Consider the following 25,407-nt stretch of genomic DNA (forward strand, 5'->3'; position numbering starts at 1 on the left):
AACACAAAAGACAGAAATGCAGGAAATGAAGGACAAAAAAGCTGTAAAGTATACAGAAAACAAATAGCAACCTGGCAGAAGTTCCTCCTTAATATTAATTAGTTTAAATATAAATACTTTTAAATCTCTAATCAGAAGACAGATAAAATCTGGAATTTCTTTAAAAAATCCAACTGTACGCTGTCTTTAAGAGACTCATTTTCAATCTAAAGATACAATTATCTTGGAAGTGAAAGGATGAAAGAAGGATATTCCATGTAAATAATCACCAAAAGAGAGCTGGAGTGGCTGTACTAATATCAGACAAAACAGATTTTAAATCATAAAAGGTTACAAGAGGCAAAAAAGGATATTGGATGTAGGCATACCTGAGAGATATTGCAGGTTTGCTTTCAGACCACTGACAGCAACTATCTCAATAAAACAAGTCAAATGAGTTTTTTGGTTTCCCAGTGGATATAAAAGTTATGTTTACACTATACTGTAGTCTATCAGTGTGCAATAGCATTATGTCTAAAAACAACGTACATATCTTAATTTTAAAATATTGCTAAAAGTGCCAACCATCATCTGAATTTTCAGTGCACTGTAATCACTGATCACCATAACAAATTAATAATAATGAAAACGTTTGAAATATTGTGAGAATTACCAAAATGTGACACAGAGCTGTGAAGTGGCCAAATGCTGTTGGAAAAATGGCTCTGATACACTAGATTGACACAGGGTTGTCATAAAACTTCAATTTGTAAAATACACCATATTGGCGAAGCACAATAAAATAAGGTAAGCCTGTAAGAATAAAAAGACAGTCATTACAGCAGAAAGATATAACAGTTATAAATATCTATGTACCTAATAACTGACACTCAAAATATATGAAGCAAAAATCAACAGAACTGAAGGGAGAAACAAACAGTTCTACAATATTTTGATATTTCAAAACTCCACTTTCAATAATGGATAGAACAACCAATCAGAAGATCAATTACAAAATAGAGGACTTGAACAACATTATAGACCAATCGTACCTAACAGATGTATACAGAACATCCCACCCAACAACAGCCTAATACATATTCTTCTCAAGCACACTTGGAACATCCTCCAGGAGAGACCATATATTAGGCCACAAAACAAATGTCAACAGATTTAAAAAGATAGATATCATTTAAAGTGTCTTATTCAACCACAGTTTAACGAAGCTAGAGATCAGTAACAGAAGGTAAACTAGAAAATAAGCAGAAATTAAATAACACACTTTAAAACCACTGACTCACAAAAAATAACAAGGAAAATTAGAAAGTATTTAGACACAAATGAAAATGAAAACACCACATAGCCAATCTTATGGGTTGCAGAGAAAGCAAGGCTAAGAGGGAAATTTATACCTGTAGTTGGCTACATAAAAAAAAAAAAAAAAAGATTTCAAATCAGTAACATAACTTTACACCTTAGCGAACTAGAACAGAGCAAACTAAACCCAAAGCTAGCAGAGGAGGGAAATAATACAGATTAGAGAGGAGATAAAAAAAAAAAAATTCAGAGTAGAAATAAAGAAAATCATGAATGCAAAAGTTGGTTCTTTGAAAAGATCGACAAAACTGAAAAACCATTAGCTAGACAAAGAAAGATAGGATGGAAATAAATTAGAAATGAAAGCCTGTGTGGCTCAGTTGGTTAAGCATCCAGTTTTGGCTCAGGTCATGGTTCGAGTCCTGCGTCAGGCTCTGAGCCCACTTCGGATTCTGTGTCTCCCTGTCTCTCTGACCCTCCCCCACTCATGCTCTGTCTCTCTCTCCTTCAAAAAAAAAAAAAAAAAAACATTAAAAAAATTAGAAATGAAAGTGGGTCCTTACCTAGATAAAAAAGATTATACTATGAATGACTGTATACCAACAAATGAGATAACCTAGAATAAATGAAAAAATACCTTTAAACACACAAATTACCTGACTCAAGAAGAAATAGAAAATCTTAGCAGACATATAACAAACAGGTAGAGAGATTAAAGCAATTAACTTAAAACCTCCCCACAAAGAAATGTCATGCACCAGATGGCTTCACTGGTGAGTTTCACCAAACTTTAAAGAACTAACACCAACACTTCTCATATTCTTCCAAAAAACTGAAGAGGAAGGAGAGAATACTTCTTAATTCATTCTGTGGGGCCAGCATTACTGATACCAAGTTCAGATAAAGACATCACAAGAGAATTACAGACCAACATCCTTTATGAATATAGATGTTAAAATCCTCAACAAAATACTAGCAAACCAATTTTAACAGCATTTTAAAAAGATTATTCACCACAAACAAGTGGGTTTTATCCTAGGAATGCAAGGGTGGTTCAACGTAATAAAATCAATCAATATATCACATTAATAGAACAAAGGAAAAAACCCCATAGGATTGTCTCAATTGATGCAAAAAAGAGACTTGACAAAATCTAACACCCTTTAATGATAAAAACTCAGAAAACCAGCAATGGGGGCGGAATTCCTCAATGTGTTAGAGGATGTTTAAGAAAAACCTATAGCTAATATATGTTCAATGGTGTAAGATGGAAAGTGTTCCCCCTACGATCAAAAACAAGACAAGGATGCTTGCTCTCACTGCAGCTATTCAACACAGTACTAGAGTTCTAATCAGAGCAATTACACAAGAAATAAAACGCACCAAAACTGGAAAGGAAGAAGACAACTATTCATAGATGAATGTGATTCCATATTTAGAAAACCCCAAGGAATCCAGAGAAAGCTATTTCAGCTAATGTAAGTCAGTTCAGCATAGTTGCAGGGTACCAGGTCAACACACACAGATCAGCTATGTTTCTACACACTAGCAATGAATAATCTGAAAAGGAAATTAGGAAAGAAAATCCATTTATAATCGCACCTAAAAGAGTTAAATATTTAGGAATAAATCTAACTAAATAGGTCAAAGATTTGTATGCTAAATAAACATTACAAAACACGGCTGCTAGAAATTAAAGGAGACCTAAATACATGGAAAGACATCTCACATTCGTGGACCGGAAGACTTAAAACATTGTTGTCGATACTACCCAAAGTGATGTACAGATTCAATGCAATCCCTATCAAAATAATGGCATTTTTTTTGGAGGAAATAGAAAAAGATCCTAAAATCCATGTGGAATCTCAAAGGTCCTTGAGTAACCAAGACAACACTGAAAAAAAAAAAAAAAAAAAAGAACAAAGCTGGAAGACTCACACTTCCTGGTTTCAAAACTTACTGCAAAGCTACAGCCATCAAACAGTGTGGTACTGGCATAAAGACGGATATACAGACCAATAAATAGAATAGAGAGCCCAAAAATAAACCCTTGCATTCATGGTCATGTGATTTTTGACAGGTGTGGCAAGACATTTCAAGCAGGAAAGAACAATGTTTTCAATAACTGGTGCTGGGAAAACTGGATATGAACATGCAAAAGAATGAAGTTGGAACCTTACCTGACACCATACACAAAAATTAAATCAAGTGGATTAAAGACCTAGATGTTGGTGTCAAACTATAGAACCGCTTAGAATAAAATATCAGGGAAAATCTTCGTAACATTAGATTTGGCAACAACCTCATGGATAGGACACCAAAAACACAGGTGACAAAAAAAAAAAAAATAAATTGAGCTTTGTCTAAAATTAAAAGCTTTTCTAGGGCACCTGGGTCGCTCAGTCGGATAAGCATCTGACTCTTGATTTTGGCTCAGGTCATGATCTCACCACCATGAGACTGTGCCAGGCATTGGGCTCTGGGCTGACATTGTGGAGCCTGCTTGTGATTCTCTCTCTCCTCTCTCTGCCCTTTGCCCCCCTTTCTCTCTCTCTCTCTTATGTACTCAACAATCCCTCTCAAAATATATAAACAAACTTTAAAAATAATTACATTAAGTTAAAAACTTTTCTTCATCAAAGGATACTGTTAAGAAAGTGAAAAGAAAATCTACCAAATGAGAAAAAAATCCTTGCAAGTCACAGATCTAATAAAGGATTCATATCCAGAATATACAGAAAACTAAACTCAACAACAAAAAACAATCTGATTAAAAACGATGGGAGAAGGACTTGAAAAACGCTTCTCCAAAGAAGACATACAAATGGTCAGTAAGCACATGGAGAGGTGCTCAATATCATATGAAATTACGGAAATGCAATTCAAAACCACAATGAGATGCCCCTTTATATCTCCTAGGATGAGTATACTTTAAGAAAATAGTAAAAAACGGAAAGTAACAAGTGTTGGCAAAGATGCAGAAAAAGCAAAACCCTCGTGCACTGCTGGTAGGAATATAAAATGGTATATATAGTTGCTGTGGAAAACAGCTGACAGTTCTTCAAAAGCTTGTATATAAAACTACCTATGACCCGGCCATTCCACTCTTAGGTACAGAGTCAAAAAAAGTGAAAGCAGGGACCCAAACAGATATGTGCACAGGTCCCTTCACAGTAGCATTATTCATGACAGCCAAAAGGTGACACAACCCTAGTGCACATGAACAAATTAACGGAGAAATAAAATGTGGTATAAATGTACAAAATGTGGTATATACGTACACTGGAATATCACTCCGACATGGAGTACTGGAATGAAACTGGAATGAAATTTTGATACATGCTACAACATGGGTGAACCCTGAAGACATAAGGCTTAGTGAAACAGCCAGACACAGAAGGACAAATACTGTATTTTCCACTTATACAAGGCATCTAGAAGAGGCAAATTCATTGAAAGGAAGTAGAATAGAGGTTTCCAGGCACTGGGGAGAGGGGAGGAAGAGTGAATTGTTGTTTAATAGGTATAGAATTTTTGTTGGAGATGATAAAAAGGTTTTAAGTATAGAAAGTGGTGATAGTTACACATACTCTGAATGTGTTTAATGCCACTGAGTTGTATACCTATAAACGGTTAAAATAATTAGTATGACGTGAATATTTTATTTAAATGTACATCTTTCTATGCATGTAAATACTATGTTATGTACATTTTCCACAATTAAAACTTTAGAAGTCATGGCCAACCTTCCCCCGACCCCCCACCATAAAGAGATGACTAGGTATTAGCCAGGTAAAGGCGGAGGGGAAGCGTTCACGGAGGGAACCGCCTAAATGAGCAGTGCTAGTAAGTGGCAGAGAGGGGATCTGAACCGTCTGACAGTTCTCCCTCCGCAGGCCGTGGGGACCCATTGCCTACCCTGGCACCGAGTGACCACGTGGGTGCCCTGCACATGCAGCAGCCCAAGTGGCCGCTATCTCCTCAGATGCCTGCAGACAATGCGCTGCACCTCGTGCCCACGGCAAACACACCCCTGGGCTCACCTTGGTGGCCAGAGAGGCAGCAAGTTCTTTGGTGAGCTCTTCCAGGGCCTCCCGGTTCCGGCCACAGAGCACCAGCCTGGCACCTGCAGTGTAGAAGACTTTGGCGCATTCTAAGGGAAGAAGAAAGAACTTTGTCAGCTGAGGAGATTCCATGCCTTTCTTCCCCGGTGCAGGTCAGTCCAAACTTACCCGATGGTTTCAGAATATGAATTTGTTTCTTCACATGCTCTACACATGTGTATTCGCCCCTGCTGTGGACCAGGCATGAAGCCAGGAGTTAAGGCCCCAATAATAAATGAGCTCTGTTGTTGTCCTGACAGAGCTCAGGGTCAGTGGTACAAGAGACATCCACAAGGCAAGAGGAAGGCCGAGGCTGGTGGACAGATTTGTTAGGTACCATGCTCAGAACTCTCCATAATGATCTTTAGCTCTGAACAACCCTGTGAGCATTATCCTCATTTTCACAGCTGAGGAAGCTCGAAGAGGTCAAGTGATACACTCAACGATCAGGCAGCACCAGCTACTGCGAGACCGTGGTTTGCCGAGGCCTGCATTCTGGCACAATCTAGGCTGTTTCCCAAATCATTTCAATGTAACAGGTACAGCTCTACGGGGGGTAGATGGTTCCTACAAGCACAGGGGGCACAGGACTCTGTTGAGAAGGGATGGGGGGGCCCTACCCCAGTCCTGAGGCCTGAGGGGCTGTTTCTCTGGAAAGCGCTTAAGGCTAAAGGAGCAGAGTTTGCAAAGCACCTGAGGGGCCATGGACAGACACATCCGGGACAGAGAATGTCAGCCTTGCTAGGCTGGGAAATGACAAACAAGTCAGAAGAGCTGAACGTGCCGGGTGCCTACAACAGCAAAGGATCAGTAAGGGAGGCTGTGTCTAAGAGGCTGCCTCCGGCTGGGTGAGAAGAGGACTTGTGGCGATCAGGCTCTGCTGAACCCACTACAACATTCCAGGCAACAAGTGATGAGGACATCAACTGAGACCAAGGTACCTCTATTAGCGTTCTTCTGGTGGCAAGAAAAGAGACCCAACACACACTGGGGCAAAGCAAAAAGACTGACCAGGAGGATGCTGGGATTGCTCAAGAATGCAGAGAAAAGAGCAGAGTGGCCAAGGCTGGGGAGGGGCAGGAGCGGTGGCTGCCCAGGGCCTCCGGCAGCAGGAACCAGGTGCTGGCAGGGCTTTTCTCCATTTCATCTCCTGGGCCTGGCTTCCCCTCATCAACACAGCTCCCCTGACTCTGGGAGAGGGGCCTCTGACTGAGGCAGGCTCTGTGGCCAGCTGCGGTGGGGTGGTATCTCTAAGACTAGCCCAGCAAGGGTCACAGGTAAGTCCCCTGAGGCCCAGGGGGAAGTGTAGGGAGGGGAGACCTCCAGAACCAGGACTAGACTGTGGGGGATATTGAGAGATCAAGTCTGTCAATTCCTGGTTGGGATAGGAGGAGGTTGTGAGTCCAGACAGGGTGTACCGGTCTGACAGTCCTTCACCCACAAAAGTGTCAAAACCTAGAAGGGCTCAAAACAGGAAGGGAAAAGAAACTCCAGCATCCTTCAGGAAAACAGAGAGAAAGTTCTTTTGACATCTAGATTGTCTTGTTGTGCAAAGCCCTCTCTTTTCACTCTACGGCTCCTCCTTTAGCTCCTCTTAGAGCTTTCACTTACCATCCTCAGACCAGCACCTCCTAGTATGTCTCCAGGTGGACTTTTCTGGAAGGAAGTGCTAAGTGGACTAAACCAAGGGATTTTCAGGTGCGCCATATCACCTTCTTTGAAGATCTGGTTGGTCTGTTCACTGGCTCATCCTGACAAAGGGCACAAACCCAGACAGAGCTGCAGCCCTCACTCTGCTTGTCCCCACATGGTCTGGTCAGGATCACAGCTCCTGCCCAGCCTGCCTTGCTGTGCTTTCTCAGCAGAGCAGCAAACGCCTCATAGGGGTGGGGGTGGCGGCTGCCCTCAAAGCCAGACAGCAGCATTCCTGAGGCTAGATCTGCTCATCTGGCTTACAAAATCATTCCAAAAGATGAGGAATCTCTGGCACGGCCAGCCTCCTCACCCCATTTCATCCCGACGTGACTGACACAATGGACGTGTCATAAGGTGCCACCACAGGGTGCAGACACGCAGAACCAAAGGTGGGGAGAGGCACACTAGCATATAAACAGCTTCTGGAAAATGGTCACGTACATTCTGCTTAAGCTTTGCTTCCCAGCAAAGCCAAAAAAAGGAGGAAATTAAAGTCTGTGTAGGGAGTGACAGAAATGAAAACGACAGATTGCAAGGATTCCATTTTCATTTCTTGAAAAAGCTGACACAGGGAGCCAGGAGGGTCAAGGGAAAAAGGAAAACAGTCCCAAAGCACCATTTATCTAGCTAGGGCTGCCAGATGATCCCCCAGTGCTGCAGGCACTCTGGGCCTCCTACATCAAGATAGTTATTCACAACCTCAGGGCTGAGGCTGGCTAAAGTGGGTATGCAGAACATTCTGTTCCTTTAGTCAATGGTCTTACTGTTTTACAAGGATAAGCTCATGGAGCTTACATATACAAAATAGGGGAGAAATAACAGAAAGCTATCTGAAGACTATCACAATTCAGACTTTCAGAGCAGTTGACACAGCAGGCAGGCAGAGCAGAGCCACCAAGGGCAACCCGTGGCCGTCCTCCTCTGAAAGCTAAGGTGCAGCAGCACCTCCTTGGGAGTCACCAACAGTGGCGCCTGTACTTGCAACGGCTGGGTGAGAATCTGTTCCCGTTCTGACTGGCTGGAGTGGGGAGAGATCCATGGACTCTTGTCCCTAACATGTTACATAGGACACAATATAAGCAGGGTGATTTGGAATTTGGGAAAAGGCTGACCTATATAGGAGATACACACACACACACACACACACACACACACACACACGTATTGTTTTTCTTTCAATTATATTTTCTATTCCCTTCCCAGTCTTGGTTTCCAGAAGAGGAACCGCAGAATGATGAAGAGGACAGTGTCCTTCTCCAACATTCCCATATCAGAGTACCTGCAAGTTACCTTTCCATCCCAGCCAACTCTCAAATACTGTTCAAGGACTTAAAAAAAAAAAAAAATGCTTCTCTCTGAGATCAAGAGAAGTGGCTGCTGACTACTACCCTATATATAGTAGCTGAGTAAGGTCAGAGAACCGACTGTGGCAAAGGGCCTGGAGGCAGCTGTCCCCACGCAGGTCTAGATATCTAATGACAGGCCCAGAGTTCACCCCCAGAGATCTCATCTAAAACATCATAGCAGCATGCGGATGAACCTACCTACAGCTTTCCCAGGCTCCCCCTGGCTGCCCGCAAGCCACTCACCCAGCAGACGAGACCCCATCTGCTCCTTTATGTTCCTGCAACCGCCAAGTGCTTCCCACCCCCGCACAACCATGCTGCTCCCTGCTCTGGGCCCATCTGCAACACCCTCCCTGTTGGCCCGTGCTTTCCTTTCCCTGGCCATCCCCCCCACAGGTGATACAAGACGGAGTCCTGGAGTCAGACATGGGGTTTGAATCTAGAAGTCCTAGGGCAAGTCTCTGAATCTTAGCTGCGAGGATTCAGGGAGATAAAGCACAACCCAGCACATTCGTCTACTGGGCCTCAACGGGAGCATCCGCTACTGAAATGTCAATATGCTGAGGTAAGTCCTTGCCCCTCTCCATCAGACCGTGAACTACCTGAGACCAGGCACCCTGTCTTTTATTTGTCCCAGCACTTTTCCCAGAGCCTTATAAATCAGAGATGTTCCATCAGCGCTGGCTGTGCCATGGTACCAACCGACAGATGCAGCAGGGATGGGGTTACCACGACTCTGGGTGCCTCTCGGCCTTCTTCCATGGAACTGAGCCCCCATGCAGGTGATATACTGGTGTAGTGTGCTACGTGTGCAGATGCTGAGAAGGAGGAAGCTCCACAGGACGTGCCTGCATTTGTCCTTGGTACTATGCCAAAGTCAATGCACATGTGTGCAACGGAAATGACGGCAGCTCTACAGACTCGTCTGTACGAGGCAGGGGGCGGAGACTGACTCTGGGCCTGGGTCCCGGCACAAAGTTCCTGGGGCCGAGAGGCTCACCGCGTTCACCAAAGTAGATGGAACTAACCCGGAGAACCCAGGTGGGGCACAGCTGAGGTATCATTTATTCTGTTTCCAGTCCCGCCGAGGTCATGCTCAGCCAGAGGCACAGCCCCAGTGACAGGAAGGTGAGGAGAAGGGGACACCAAGGCCATGAACCAGGGATGCTGGCTAAATCCAGGAAAAGGCACATTTCGTTTGGCCCTCACAGAGATAAAAATGTTTTTTTAATTGAGTTGTCATATTTGAAAATAGGGAGCCTTCACATAAAAATCCCTATTTCCACAGCCAGCAGCTGCCCACTTAGACGAGACACGTAGTGTCCGGTTCGCCACAGTCTTCCTCGTGGATTCTACCCCCCAACACCGATGCTGAAAGTCAGGGACCATTTCTCATTGCACTTAAGCTCTTGCTTCTTCCAAGTGGACCAGAGACAGTGACATACTCTTGTTCCCCAGCCACCTAGCCTGTGTCACTTATTTGCACCTATGCAGCCGAGCTGCTCCTCGAGTCTGGGCCAAGTTCCCTGCCCCTCCTGACAGCACTGGCCCCGGGACCCACCTCGCCCCAGGCCTGAGGTAGCGCCTGTAATGACCACCACAGCGTTCCGGAGGTAGGCCTTCATTCGCATCCGCTGCAGCAGCTTGAAGAGGCTGAAGATTCCCACACAGCCAAAGAGCAGGGGCAGGATGGCCGTAGAGGTGATAAAATCCATGACCCTCACCTTCAGCAGACTCTTCCTGAAAGAACCCAAATCCAATGAATTTGTGACAAAATAGGAAAACTCAAGGGACCTGCCAGCCCTCCTCCCCCTAGACTGATACAGAGCCCAGATTTCTCTTGCGCGGACTTTAGCCCTGAACCCAACAAATGTCTTTCTAGGCCCCGTGCTCTATGCTGACTGCTCACCATCGTGGAACTTGCTTTCTCTCACTCTGGCTGACATGAGCAAACAGCAAAGCCACAGACCTCGCGATGCCTCTCAGGCGCACAGCAACCCCAGAACAAGCTGAGGGAGCCATTCGGCACAGCACCCAGTTACTTATGAGTATTCCAGGAGGCTCTGGCCCGTCAACGCTCACCTGAATCCCCTTCAGAAGCCTATTTAGGGGAACTTAGGTATGCCCATTATCATTTTCAACCCCTATTTGTGAAACTAGAAAACATTTTTTAAAAAGGAAAGAGAAGGGGCGCCTGGGTGGCTCAGTCGGTTAAGCATCCGACTTCAGCTCAGGTCATGATCTCACGGTTCGTGGCTTCAGGCCCCACGTCAGGCTCTGTGCTGACAGCTCAGAGCCTGGAGCCTGCTTCAGGTTCTGTGTCTCCCTCTCTCTGCCCCTCCCCTGCTCCCACTCTGTCTCTCTCTCTCTCAAAAATAAACAAATGTTAAAAAAACAAACAAACAAAAAAAAAAACAAACAAAAAAAAGGAAAGAGGAAACCATACCAATCCATATACTCCTCCCTAACCAGATAGATGTTTCTGGATGGGGTGTCCTCTGGATGGTCTCTGCGATGGCCCACAAACATCCTCCTGGCCACAGGCCTCACAGACACCCAAAGGGAATTCAGTGCACAGGGGAGCTGCCCTTTGCCAGGCATAGGCACAGACTTAGGCTGTGAAGTGGGCTGTCTGGCCGTGCACCGAGCCAGGTTCCCACTGAGCATTTGCTGGTAAGCCACCGCCAGCCGGATGAAATCAGGGGGCCACAGGAGTATTTGTGCATCAGTGGCAGTCAGTTCTTAGGAAACACATCCATTCCTTACACAATCTCCCCAAATTTCCTTGCTCCCCCAACCTTCCTCGATTCCTTGTCACTCATCCATGCCCCTATGCCGAAAGCAAGCTAAGAGAGGAGGGAGACACAGGATTAAAGGAAGGTCAAGAATGAGCTAGTGAGGAGCAACACCATGTCTGTCACTTTGAAAGAGATGCCCTGTAAGGCGATTTGACACACGGGCTGAGTCTATTACACAAAAGGCCCACCACCCACAGTCCACCTCCAGGACCAGGATATTATCAGCATAATAATCCTGTCCAGGAAGGAAGAGACTGGAAACCAAAAGCAGAGCTCCTGCAAACCAGTCTAAAGCTTTTAATTATTCATCAGATTGGGAGTAACTACATAAAAACCATCACTCACCTGCTGAATGCCCCATGTCCTCAACTCCATATATTAAAAAAAATACATTTCTGCTTCCATTCCCAAAACAACATCACCTCCGTGGACACCATGAAGCCAGGAACCCACTGAACCCCAACACCGATCCACTTATAGGCTGAGTTGGCTTTGATCCTGAACCTTAGGATCAGGGTGAGTTGTCCTGATGTAAGTTAAACTGCTCGACTGCAAAAGAGTTCTGCTCAGATTTGAACTGTCAACTCAACTAGTTTAGTATTTGGTTTATTTTTTTCATCTGCCTTTCCAAATATATCCAATTTCTTGGTCACCATAAAAAATTACCATTCTTAGCAAACACCTGTAAAAATGACTGTTTCCCATCAACCTCCACTTATTCTACTTCTGAAAAATCCCCAACTACTGTCTGCTAAGTGGTTACATTTCCCTCTCACCCTACACTGTGTCAGGCCTACACTTGGATGGACTGGCAATTAAAGTGGCTTCTAAAGTGCCCAGCTCTTTTCCAGGGTACTAATGGCACCATCCCCTGCCCACGGCTGGAAGCCAAGGCCAGGTATTGGAGCTTACAGGTCAGGCCGAGTCCCAGGGGGAAATGCTAGGACCCTAGGACCCTCTGTCTGGCACCTGGGAAGTACTCAGAAGCAGGAACTTAGAGCAGGTACCAGTGCCTCTGCAGTTTCATGGGTTTGTGAGTGCTGCCTGGGGATCTTCACGGGGCCCACCCCTGAAGACCGAGGCTGTAGGAGTGTTTCCCGAGGATGGGAGGGATGAATTCTCAGGGGGCAGGAATGATTGCCAATCTGTTAGTGTAGCTTTACCAGAAGACTATAGCAATTAGAAAACACAGGTAGACCCCAAGGTAATTATAGCTCAGAACTTTCATGTAATAAATTTTGGGGTAGAGAGCTTTCAACCCAGCAGGACGACCATCTAGGAAGAGCTTGATCCCACTGTAATCCCAGATCCTTGTATCAGGCAGGTCCCCAGGTGGACCACCCTGCCTGGCCCAGAATTACCCAGGACCCGGCCACTGCCCAGGATGACCAGGGAGGTGAAGAAGGGACTCGTGAAGGGAAAACAGGCCTCGGCCCGTGGGAGGGGGCCCAGAGCTCCATTAGGTCAGCTGGGTGGAAACAGGTCTGCATACTCCTCCGCAGGCCCTGGAGACCAGAGTCTTGTGAAGCCTGCCCGGTTCAGACTTTCAAGCCGGGGCTGAACCAGAACTCCACTGAAGGCTATGGGGGCCTGTTGCCCCCCAAATTCAGAGGCTGCAGAGACCACACGGAAAACACTAATGATGGCAAAGTGACGGCAGTGCAGGAGTTACAAGGATGAACCCTCGAGCAGCCTGTCTGGGTTCCCGTTCTGGCTCAGCCACTTACTTACCAGCCTGGGTACGGGACCTCACCACTCTGGGCCTCAGTATCCTCATCTGCAAAATGAGGGCATGTGAGTGCCCACCTTGCAGGTTGTTGTTCTGAGGTCAGATGAATTACTACGTGGAAAAGCGTGCACGGTCTCTAGAAAAGGGGAAGTGCCCGGTAAATGTAGTTGCCGTCAGCATCATCATGACCCACAACTAACTAAAAGCTCCTGACCCAGGAACTGGTCTCACCGCAGCCAGGTTCCCAAGGTAGTCTGAAAGAGTCCCTGGTTTATGAAAACTGGTTTCTTCCAAATGAAGGAAATTCATTAAACATAGAGCTCACTGGAGTTTAATTTTTATATCTTCATAAACCCTTTGGTTTAATTACATTAACAACTAGGAAAAAAGACACCCCAACTCTGTCAGAAGTCAGGATCCCATATGCCAAGGTTTGTATTAGAAAACTCTTGTGGCCACCACAAGAGTTATCGAGGCCAACACAGCAAGGAGAGAGCAGACAAATTTCAAACCGCCCCTGCCACCCTTTCCTCGCGCCTGGGGAGGAGCGGGATGAAAACCCATCTAGCGAGGTTCCCCCCGGGGGACAGCGACGCTCCCAACAAACCGCATTTTCATGCACCTATTTACAACTCAAGCCATCAATCTAGGTCACGAACAAAAGAGAGAAAACTACACACCGTCTGGTACACTTCTGGGATTCCTTGAGCACCTGACACAACATCGCGTGCCAGCCTTGGTCTCCTGGCCCTGGGGACCACTTTGCCTGAGGCAAATATGGCACCACGTTAATGGGATCCATCCTCGGCCCACGGGCCGGCTTTCTGTGGGGAGAGCGCACATCTGCATTCAGTCTGGCGAGTCATTAGAGTCAGAATGCAAAGTAAATTAGAAATCAGCACCAGTTGCGCCCAGCTCACTCAGGATGATGATGGTGGCAAAAGACATTCCAGAGCAAGCCATTTATTTGACAGCATCACATTCAATTTCAGGGTAGGTATTCAGGTCACTTTCCTGACCAGGTGAAGGCGGTCATATTGACGATCCCAACTCTCCGGGAGTTTCTCAAGTTCGGAAAGACCTTCCCCCTCGCATTCCACTCTGCAGTGCACGTGGCCATACTGATGGGCCGCTGGGCCACCAGGCCTCTCCAGTCTCTGAGCATCAGCTGGGCCGGCTCCTCCCTGTCTCACCCTCAGCACTCAGGATGTTCAAGAGAGCAAGGCATGGAGATAACTCAGCCCTACCACCTTGCTGTGGTGTCCGGGGGCATTCTCCAAGCAAAGAGACAACTTCAAAGTGGAAGAAAGGAATTGTGTCCTGGCTGGCCACATTTCCAGATTAGGAAGTAAATCTCTTCTGTAAAACGGAGTCAAAGGGGGCCTGTGTACTTTGAAAATGACATTTAAGAAGGATTTTAATGTGTTTACAAGTTTTGCCTTTTATACCAAAATGCTCAACTGCTAGTTTCAGACAGAACTGGGAAGGCAGGACTGACAGCATAAAAGAGAGTGGGGAAAAAAATCTAGCTCACAATTTCTAGCATTTGGAGATCAGCTCGTAGATAGAAGGGATAGCCCAGCATCGCTGTGAGCCAGAGCAGAAAGTAGGGCAAGTCACAAAAAGAGAGTGAGGTCAGAAAAGGAAAAAGGCAAGACAGCCTCCCTTGGATAGGAACCACAGATCACACATGGTCTAGATGTGCGAGTGCACTGCCTAATAGAAGCGTATGCACTCACAGTCATGTCTACTCTCTTAATTGACAGGGAAGTGACCTGAAGCATGACCTTCCAGTAATAAGCCACATCAACCGGCGTGTAGAAGTTAGAGAGTTTAGGCATTCACGCACTAAGCTCATCCACCTGTATTTTCACACACCACAGACTATGGAGCTCTAGACCTAAGTTAAAAGAGGGTAAAGGTAGAAAAGTTCCTCATGGGTGAGTGTTACATGGGCCTGGGCAGCCAGAAAGTTCATGGGTTCTCACTGTGACTTTGAAATTCAGCTGTTCCCTTATTCTACTGAGACATTCCTTTTGGAACCTCAAACTAGAAACAAGATGATCTCCAAGAAATCGACTCTGCGCAGAAATGTCACTTTAACGTTATCCCATTCCTCATCCTTTAGCCACAATTCTACGTTGCATTTCACAGATGCAATCTGGTCCTAAGATTCCTTTCTTCTCTCGAGCAATTATAAAAAATAATTTGAACCATCAATAAAAACAAGTTGTGGGAATCTACTCAGAACCACACATAGAAATTAAACCATTAACAGCCACATCTGAAAATCAAAAGAGGGTATCCAAAAGCTCTCCACAGTTCAAGAATAAAAATGATTTCAGGTCTGAAAGAAGGATTAGTCATGGAATAATCTGCCATGTTATGCACAAGAAAATCGGGCTAAAGGGCAGAGAGGAGTTCCAACTGGAAGGCAGGACGCTGAAATCATGCGGCAAGGAGTGGCTTAGTATCACCAAAAGCAGTTAGGATCCCGTTCCCACAAACCTACACCCGCTCTTATATTTCATAAGTGACGACCAGCTCTAAACAGCTGATCTACCAAAGGTGACATAAGCTATGGGTCATGCTTATGACCCATATCTGAAAATACGTATCTATTTTCAGAAAGTAAAAGCAGAGAAAGCTGCTCTTTTTTGGTCTAAGCATATGAGCAGCGGCAGCTAAGGCTGTCTTCAACTGGAAAGAAAAAACAATATCCTACCTCAAATGACAGCTACTTTGCCAGTGGCGGGTCCTGGTGCCAGCGTCTTCTTTGGTCTTTTGACCTGGGACAGAGTGACTAAGAGTATAGGCCAGAGGACAACTTCAGGTCAGCAAGCCCTCTCTAAAGTGCCGGAACGGGCCACTGACAAGTGACCTGGAGGGTGTACTTTGGGATGCCAGCCTTAGGGCCCCCAGTTAAAGGAGTGCCGGCTGGCATTAGTCAAGATGAAACCAAAAGGGAGGCCTGAGACTATTTCAGACCGGGCTCCTGAGCGCCCACTCCCGGGAAGAGCAACCACGCTGAAGCGAGCCCTGCTCCCCAGTGAGACGCTGAGCACACACGCTGCACAGCAGCCCCAGCCAGGGAGGGCGGGAAGAGAGGAGCCAAGCACAGCTCCAGACCCTGCAGGGCAGGCTCCCTACACAAGGACAGGGCACGTTTATTAGAAAACAGAGTCTTAGTTCTGCTTTTTAAAAACAGCACTCATGATGCCTACCTAGGACCTTGCCCCCCCCCCCCCCCACACACACAAAAACAAACAACAAATTCGGTGTCTAACATGCTTTATAAAATGAATCAGGTATTACTGGGAGATGCAGGAGTGATCTCACCCACTTTCCTAGAAAACACACAAGAGGCCCTGACAGAAACCAGACAGCAAGTTCACTGTGAGGGTGAAGCAGAAAAGGCACCAAGTTGGCACTTGGGGAGCTGGGTTCGAGTCCACCACGTCGTGTACTTGCTGTGTGACATGGGCAAATTTACCATCTGCAAACGTGTACTGTAATTTCAAAATGGGGATGGTTATTCCAATGAGAAAACACATAGGGAGCATCCTGTACATGCTAATGTTCTGAACACACATGGTGCTGACCCCTAAACTCACCGAAGAAAGGAAATTCCTGGAGAAGATCTGCGGAAGGAACTAGGCAATGGCAGCCAAGCAGGTGGCTTCGAGGGTTATTTGTGTTTAAGTATGTGTGGTAAAGAGACCAGATGGATTACTTTATGTTCATTCACACCTCATTTATCAAGCACCATCCTGTATCAGACTCAGCTAGGACTGGGGTGTAAGGCAATGAATGAGGTAGACATGGTTTCTGACCTCGTGGAGATCACAGCCTAGATGAGGAGGCTGACGACAAACAAAGAAATACAACAATTAAGTGATTAGAACTGTGATAATGAAAGAAACAATCATTGTAAAACCACATAGTGGTGGCCTGTCTAAAGGACAAGCCTCACCTGAAGCTTTAATTCAAAGTCAAAACAATTCAAACCACTGTGCTGGCCACACAACACACAACCTGGCCCAGGGCAGCTGCTAGTTTGTGACTCCTGAGTTTTAGATTATTACCTTAAAAAACTACATACAACAATAAGAATATGACAAACAAGGTGCCATGTAAACATAAAGTCAGGAATCCAGTGTGTTTAAAAGGAGCTGGTAGGGCTCAAACCAGAGTATCTAACAGGAACTGGGCCTGGGCATGAGCTTCAGAAATAATCATACAACACAGTAACTCACAATATTTGTATTCAAACTTGAGCACAATTGCCCTCCGTATGTGCTATGGTATAGATTCATTCTACAAACATTTACTGAGCACCTACTGTGTGTCGATTTTTCCAGGGTCGGTGGTACAGTGAACAAACACAAAGTGAATCATTGTCCTCATGGAGATGACGTATCAATGGGAGAGACAAACAGTAAAAAAAAACAAATAAAATGTACACTAGAAGGATTCTAGGACAGGGCACCTGGGTGGCTCAGTCAGTTAAGCATCTGACTTCAGCTCAAGTCATGATCTCACGGTTCGTGAGTTCGAGCCTGGCACTGGGCTCTCCGCTCTCATCGCACAGCCGCCTCTGCCCCTCCCCCCCTCTTAAAAATAAAACAAAACATTTTAAACAAAGAAGAAGAAGAACAAAAAGACGAAGAAGGATGCTAGGATAGTGGTGGAGTAAGAAGCATCAGGAATCTGTCTGCTAACCTCCTCAATAATCGCCCTGGCAGAATGTTTGGTATAACTGTGTATTTTAGAACTCTGGAATCTATTGAAGGCTTGCAAATTCTCTGAGAAGGCTTGTCTGGTAAGTTGTAGTTAATTTCAGTCAATTTCAGCTGTACACACAGTAGCAGCTACACAGGCTCCACCTCAGGGACGTGCAGCTGTGCACCAGATCCTGGCGCAACACAGCCTGCTGGAATGAGGGTGGGCAAAAAAGACCCTCTGCTCCCAACATTATGGATTTGGGCCTGACTGCTGATTGCTGCTTTCTGATCACAGAGGTGGGCCACCATTGTGGTTGCACCTCCCTCCATTGGAGCAAGCATCTCCACCTCTGGATGAGGTGACGACCGGCTATTTAAAGAGCTGGCAGCATGTTATCCTCCCTTCACTTTCCTCTTTTTCTCCTTCTGGGAGCCATTAATTAAAGAGTTGGACATTCAAAAGCAACTGAATGTGTGGGTAAAATTAGAAAGTGACCACGCATGTCCAAGGAAAGTAGGCTTTTAGAAAACTAGGCTCTTAGAAAGCCAGGCTTGGAAAAGACCTGAGAAGACCTTAAGTTTATATATCATGCTGATCCCTGGCACAGACACATCCTACAAAAACAGGGAAGCTAATTAATTAATTAACAAAAAAGAGGAAACACTAGGGAAAAGAGAAAATCTGATTCCAGAGTTACCACGTTATTAGATTCAAATGTCCTGTTTTCAACAAAAAAAGTCAAAAGGCATACAAAGAAAGAGGAAACCACGGTCTATTCAAAGGGAAAAAGACAACAGAAACTGTCCCTGCAAAAGACCTAAAGATAGGTTTACTTTATAAAGAAAGATATTAAAACAACTGTCTAAAGATGCTCAAAAAAAAAAAAAAAAACTAAAGAAAGATGTAGAGAAAGTCAAGAAAATAATGTATGAAAAGAATCAAAATATCAATAACGAGACAGAAAAAGAACGCAAAATGAAACACTGGAATTGAAAAGAATAATAACTGAAATGAAAAATTCACTAGAGCAATTCAAAGGAAAATTCGAGCAGGCAGAAGCATCACCGAATTTGAAGACAGGACAATGGAAAGTATTGTTGAATCTAAGAAACAGGAGAAAAAAAAGACTGAATAGAAGTGAACGGAGTTATAAGGGAATCACGAGACACATCAAGCCGACCAACATACACATTATAGAAGCTTCAAAAACAGAAAAGAGCACGGGGCAGAGGGAATACTTGAAGAAACAGTGGCTGAAGACCTCCCCACTTTGCTGAAAGACACGAATAAAACACCCAAAAAACTCAAGGAGCTCCAGGTAACATGAACTCAAAGAGAACCATACCAAGACATGTCGTAATCAAACTTCCTTAAAGGCAAAGACAGAGACTTGTCAAATATAAGAGATCCTCAATAAGATGATCAACAGATCTCTCATCACAAACTTTGACAAATATAACGAAGTGGGCACTATACTCAAAGTGATAAAAGAAAAAATTGTCAACCAAAAATCTTGTATCTGGCAAAATCGTCTTTCAAAAGTGAGGGGACAATGAAGACATTCCCAGATAAACAAAAGCTGAGATAGTTTATCAGTAGATCTGCTCTGCAGAAATGTTCATGGAAGTCCTCTCCTACAAGGTGAAATGAAAAGACACGAAACAGTACTTCAAAGTCATATGGAGAAATACAGATTTCAGTAAAGTTATATACATGCAAAACTATAAAAACTGGAATTATTACAACGGTTTGTAACTCCACTTTCTATTTTCTACATGCTATAAAAGATACATTTTTTAAAAACAGTTTTGTTTAAAAGCTAGTCTTATTGTAACTTTGTTCTGTAACTCTGAATCTTGTTTCCTATATAATTTAGGAGATTAATGCATTTTAAATTATTAGTTTAGTCTTTGGGACACACAACGTATAAAGACGTAATTTTGTGACACCAACAACCAAAAGGGATAAGGGCTATAAAGGAGAATTTTTGTCTGTTATTAAAGTTAAGCTGGTATAAAGTCGAATTACAGTGTTACAACATTAGCATGTTAAACATAACCCCGATGGCAACCACAAAGAAAATTACTATAGAACATACACAAAAGGAAATGAGAAGAGAATCAAAACGTTTCGCTACAAAAAAATCAACTACATGTAAAAGAAGACAGTAATACAGGAAATAAGGGGAGGAGAGCAGAAAACAAATAGCACAACTGCAGAAGTAAGTCCTTCCTTATGTAATTACCTTAAATGTGAATGGATTAAACTTTCCAAAGGACAGAATTTGGCAGAATAAATAAAAACACATGATTCAACTACATGCTGCCTACGAGAGACTCACTTAAGACCCAAAGACACAAAGAGGTTGGAAGTGAAAAGATGGAAAAAGATACTCCATGCAAAGAGAGAGAGAGAGAGAGAGAGAGAGAGAGAGAGAGGAGGGGTGGCTACACTAATATCAGACAAAACAGACTTTAAATATATGAAGTAAAAACAGACAAAATTGAAGGCAAAACAGATAGTCCTACAATAGTAGTTGGAAACTTTAATATCCCACTCATAATAATGGAAAGTACAACCAGACAAAAGATAAGTAAGAAAATAAAGGACTTAACACAATAACTAGGTCTAAAAGACGTATAAAACACTACCTAACAACAATAGCATGCACATTATTCTCAAGTACACATGGGACAATTTTCAGGATATACATATGTTAGGCACAAATTCTCTAAGTAGTCTTTTTTTTTTAATGTTTTTATTTATTTTTGAGACAGAGACAGCATGAGCAGGGGAGGGGCAGAGAGAGAGGGAGACACAGAATCCAAAGCAGGCTCCAGGCTCTGAGCTGTCAGCACAAAGCCTGACGTGGGGCTCGAACTCACGGACTGTGAGATCGTGACCTGAGCTGAACTCGGACACTTAACCGACTGAGCCACCCAGGTACCCCTCTCTAAGTAGTCTTAATATTTGAAAGATAGATATCATACAAAGTATCTTCTGTGAACCACAACAGGATAACGTTGGAAATCAACAACAAGAGATACGAGAAAATAGAGATAAATAAAAACAAAAATATAATATACCGTGGGTGCCTGGGTGGCTCAGGTGGTTAAGTGTCTGACCCTTGATTTCACTGAGGTTATGATCTCATGGTTTGTGAGATTGAGTCCTACATCAGGCTCTGTGCTGATAGCATGGAGCCTGCTTAGGATTCTCTCTCTCCCTTTTCTTTCTGCCCCTCCCCTGCTCATGTGTGCTCTTTCTCCCTCTCTCTCTCTCTCTCTCTCAGTATAAATAAATAAAGTTAAAAAATACACATATATATGTGTGTTTGTTTTTAAATATGTATTATATATATTAAATATTTATTATTATGTTAAATAAATATTATTTTTTTTAAAATTTTTTTTTAACGTTTATTTATTTTTGAGAAGAGAGAGACAGAGCATGAACGGGGGAGGGGCCGAGAGAGAGGGAGACACAGAATCGGAAGCAGGCTCCAGGCTCTGAGCCATCAGCCCAGAGCCCGATGCGGGGCTCGAACTCACGGACCGTGAGATCGTGACCTGAGCTGAAGTCGGACGCTTAACCGACTGAGCCACCCAGGCGCCCCAAATAAATATTATACACACACATACATACACACATACATCAAACTTATGATATACAACAAAAATGGTGCTAAGGGGGAAACTCATAGCTGTAAATACATACATTATAAAACAAGAAAGATCTCAATAACCTAACTACAAAAAAAAAAAAAAAAAACTAGAAAAAAGAACAAACTAAAGCCAAAGCTAGCAAAAGAAAGGAAATAATACAGATTGGAACAGAGATAAATGAAACAGAATAGAAAATAGAGAAATCAATGAAACCAAAAGTTGGTGCTTTGAAAAGGTCAACAAAATTGACAAACCTTTAGCTAGCTGGGCTAAAAAAAAAGAGAGACGAAGAAAAGACTCAAATTACTAAGATCGAAAAAGAAAGTGAGGACATTACTACTGATTCTACAGAAATAAAAAAGGATTACCGGAGAGTACTATGAACTTGATACACCAATAAACTGTATAAACTAGATGAAATGGACATATTCCTAGAAACACAAAACTACCAAAACTCAATTACTAAGAAACAGAAAATCTGAATAGACCAGTAACTATTAAGGAGACTGAGTCAGTGATTAAAAAAAAAAAAGTCAACAAAGAAAAGTTGGCTTCACTCATGACTTCTACCAAACATTTAAAGAATACAAGCCCTTGAACTTTTCCAAAAATATTGTAGAGAACACTTCCTAACTCATTCAATGAGATCAGCATTACACTGATACCAAGAAAAAAAACACCATAAAGAAAAAAATCTAGGGGCGCCTGGGTGGCGCAGTCGGTTAAGCGTCCGACTTCAGCCAGGTCACGATCTCACGGTCCGTGAGTTCGAGCCCCGCGTCAGGCTCTGGGCTGATGGCTCAGAGCCTGGAGCCTGTTTCCGATTCTGTGTCTCCCTCTCTCTCTGCCCCTCCCCCGTTCATGCTCTGTCTCTCTCTGTCCCAAAAATAAATAAAAACGTTGAAAAAAAAATTAAAGAAAAAAATCTAAAACCAAAAGAAAAAAAAAACTACAGACCAATATCCCTTTTGAAAATCGATGCAAAAATCCTCAACAAAATATTAATAAACAAAACTCAGCAGCATATTTTTAAAAATATACATCATGACCAACTGAGATGTCCCTGAAATGCAAGAATGGTTCAACATATGAAAATTGATCAATGTAAAATATGCCGCATCAACTGGAGGAATAAAACCACATAACCATCTTAATTGATGCAGAAAGAGCACTTGACAAAATTTAACACACTTTCATGAGAAATACACTCAACAAAATAGGAACAGAAGTAAACTACCTCAAATTAATAAAAATTATATATGAAAACCCACAACAAACATCATACTCAATGGTAAAAGACTGAAAGCTCTTCCTTTAAGATCAGGAACAAAGCAAGGATGCCCACTTCACTCCTTCTATTCAACATAGTATTGGAATGAGGCAAGAAATAAAAGATATCTAAATTGGAAAGGAAGAAGTAAAATTATCTCCATTTGCAGATGATATGATCTCATACATAGGAAACACTAAAGACTACAGAAAAGGTGTAAGAATAAATAAATACTACAAAGTAGCAAGATATTAAGTCAACACAGAAAAATCAGTTGGCATTTCTCTATCCAAACAATGACTAATCTGAGAAGGAAATTACAAAAACAAATCTACTTACAAGATAGCTGAAAAATTAAATACTTAAATATTTACTTAACCACAGAGGTAAAGACTTATAAAATGACAACTACAAAATACTGCTGAGAGAAATTAAACAAGATGTAAATAAACGGAAACATATCCCATATTCGTGGAGTAGGATACTTAATATTATTAAAATGTGATCTATAGATTCAGTGCAATACCCAGCAAAATCCTAGGGACATTTTTCCAAAATAGAAAAACCCATCCTAACATTCATATGGGAACTCAAATGTCTCCAAATAGCCAAAACAATCTTGAAAAAGAACAAAGCTGGAAGACGCCTATTTCCTGATTTCAAAACAAGGCTACAGTAATCAAAACAATGTGGTTCTAGGGTGCCTAGATGGCTCAGTCAGTTAAGTGTCTGACTTCGGCTCAGGTCATGATCTCATCGTTCATGGGTTCGAGCCCCGCGTGGGGCTCTGTGCTGACAGCTCAGAGCCTGGACCCTGCTTTGGATTCTGTGTCTCCTTCTCTCTCTCTCCTCCCCCACTCATGCTCTGTTTCTCTCTCTCTCAAAAATAAATCAACATTAAAAAAAAAAATGTGGTTCTGGCATAAAGATAGACATATAGACCAGGGGGATACAACAGCAAATCCAGCAATAAACCCTTCCATATATCATCAAATTACTTCTGACAAGGGTGCCAACCTCAGTCAATGGGGAAAGGACAGTCTTTTCAACAGACGGTGCTGGGAAAAACAGATATTCACATGCAAAAGAACAAAGTTGGACCCTTACCTTATACAAAAGTTAACTCAAAATGGATCAAGGACCTAAACGTAAGACCTAAATCAATAAAACTCTTTGAAGAAAAAACATAGGGCAATAGCTTCACAACATTGGATTTGACCGTGATTTCTAGGATACAACTCCAAAGACACAGGCAACAAAAGAAAACTACACAAACTAAACTTCATGAACATTTTAAAATTTTGTGCGTTAAAAGACACTATCCACAAAATAAAAGGCAATGTACAGAATGGGAGAAATATTTTCAAACCATTTATCTAATAAGGGATCAATATCCACAATATATAGAGAACTCATAAAACTCAAAACAAAACAGGTGTGCCTGTTAAGTTAAGCTCCTGACTCTTGATTTTGACTCAGGCCATGATCTCACGGTGCATGGGTTCAAACCCAGTTTGGGCTCCAAACTGACAGTGTGGAGCCTGCTTGAGATTCTCTCTGCCTTTGTCTCTGTCTCCCTCCCCCCACCTCTCAAAAATCAGTAAATAAACTTAAAAAAACAAACAAACTCAAAACAAACAATCTGATTCAAAAATGGGCAAAGGACTTGAATAGACATTTCTCAACAAGAGGTATGAAAATGACGAGTAAGTACATGAAAAGATGCTCAGTATCACTATTTATTAGTGAAATGCAAATGAAAACTGTGACATAGTACCTCACATCCACTAGGGCGACTACTACCAAAAACAAAAACAAAAACAAAAACAAAAACAAAAACAAAAACCAGAAAATGACAAGTGTTTGGACAGATGTAAAGAAGTTGAAACCCTTGCGCGCTGTGGGTGGGAACATAAAATGGTAGACATGCTGAGAAAATAGTACAGAGGTTCCTCAAAAAAATAAAAAGATTTACCATATGATCCAGCCATTCCACCCCTGGATATATACCGCGAAAAATCAGACAGAATCCCAAAGAGGTAAGTGTACACCCATGCTTACAGAAGCATTATTCACCATAGATAAAACACGGAAGCAACCCAAGTGTCCATCAACCAGTGAACAGATAAGCAAAATATAGTATACATACAATGGAATACTATTCAGCCATAAAAAGGAAGGAAATTCTGCAATATGTTACAACACGGATGAACCTTGCAGACATTATGCTAGTGAAATAAGCCAGTCACAAAAGGGCAAATACTTTATGATTGCACTTATATGAGACATTCAGAGCAGTCAAATCCTTAGAGAAAGTTGAATGGCACTTGCCAGGGACTGGGGTGGGAGCAGGAAGGGATGGGAGTTATATTTTAATGGAGAGTTTCCATTTTACAAGATAAAAAGAATTCTGGAGATGGATGGTAGTGAGGGTGGCATAACACTACGAATGTATTTAATACCACTGACCTGTACACTTAAAAATGGTCAGGGTGGTAAACTCTGTGAGGTGCCAGGTTGGCTCGGTCTGTGGGGAGGGCAACTCTTGATCACAGGGTTATGAGTTCGAGCCCCATGCTGGGTGTAGAGATTACTTGAAAATACAATCTTAAAAAGACAGTTAACTTTACTATGTGTATTTTATCACAACAAAAAAAGAAAAGTAGGTATGTCATTCACTAAGGATTAAACACTAAATGCTGTCCAATTTCAAGTAGGCTCGTGGTTGAAATCAGATTATTTTAAATTCTAACAAATTACTGCCTTAGTTTCCTCACAGA

At 43.0% G+C, this 25,407-nt stretch overlaps 1 protein-coding gene across 6 annotated transcripts in view; it reads right to left on the reverse strand.

The window, feature by feature from the left end:
• Window positions 1–25,407, reverse strand: part of DHRS7B (dehydrogenase/reductase 7B) — a 62,283-nt gene that overhangs the window by 11,215 nt on the left and 25,661 nt on the right. For 2 of the 6 annotated variants that reach the window (XM_040452972.1, XM_040452975.1), the window contains 3 exons: window positions 16,582–16,830; window positions 10,002–10,180; window positions 5,340–5,449 (listed from right to left, as the gene is read on the reverse strand). In XM_040452972.1, the coding sequence (XP_040308906.1) occupies window positions 5,340–5,449; window positions 10,002–10,155 (264 nt within the window). In that variant the 5' untranslated portion in view covers window positions 10,156–10,180; window positions 16,582–16,830. Of the gene's footprint in view, window positions 1–5,339; window positions 5,450–10,001; window positions 10,181–12,969; window positions 13,271–15,692; window positions 16,018–16,581; window positions 16,831–25,407 lie in introns of those variants that run through there. The other 4 variants (XM_040452970.1, XM_040452974.1, XM_040452971.1 and 1 more) reach the window with 3 other exon arrangements.

This window comes from Herpailurus yagouaroundi, unplaced genomic scaffold, assembly GCF_014898765.1.
Source record: "Herpailurus yagouaroundi ecotype Mexico unplaced genomic scaffold, PumYag 208, whole genome shotgun sequence".
NCBI lineage: Eukaryota > Metazoa > Chordata > Mammalia > Carnivora > Felidae > Herpailurus > Herpailurus yagouaroundi.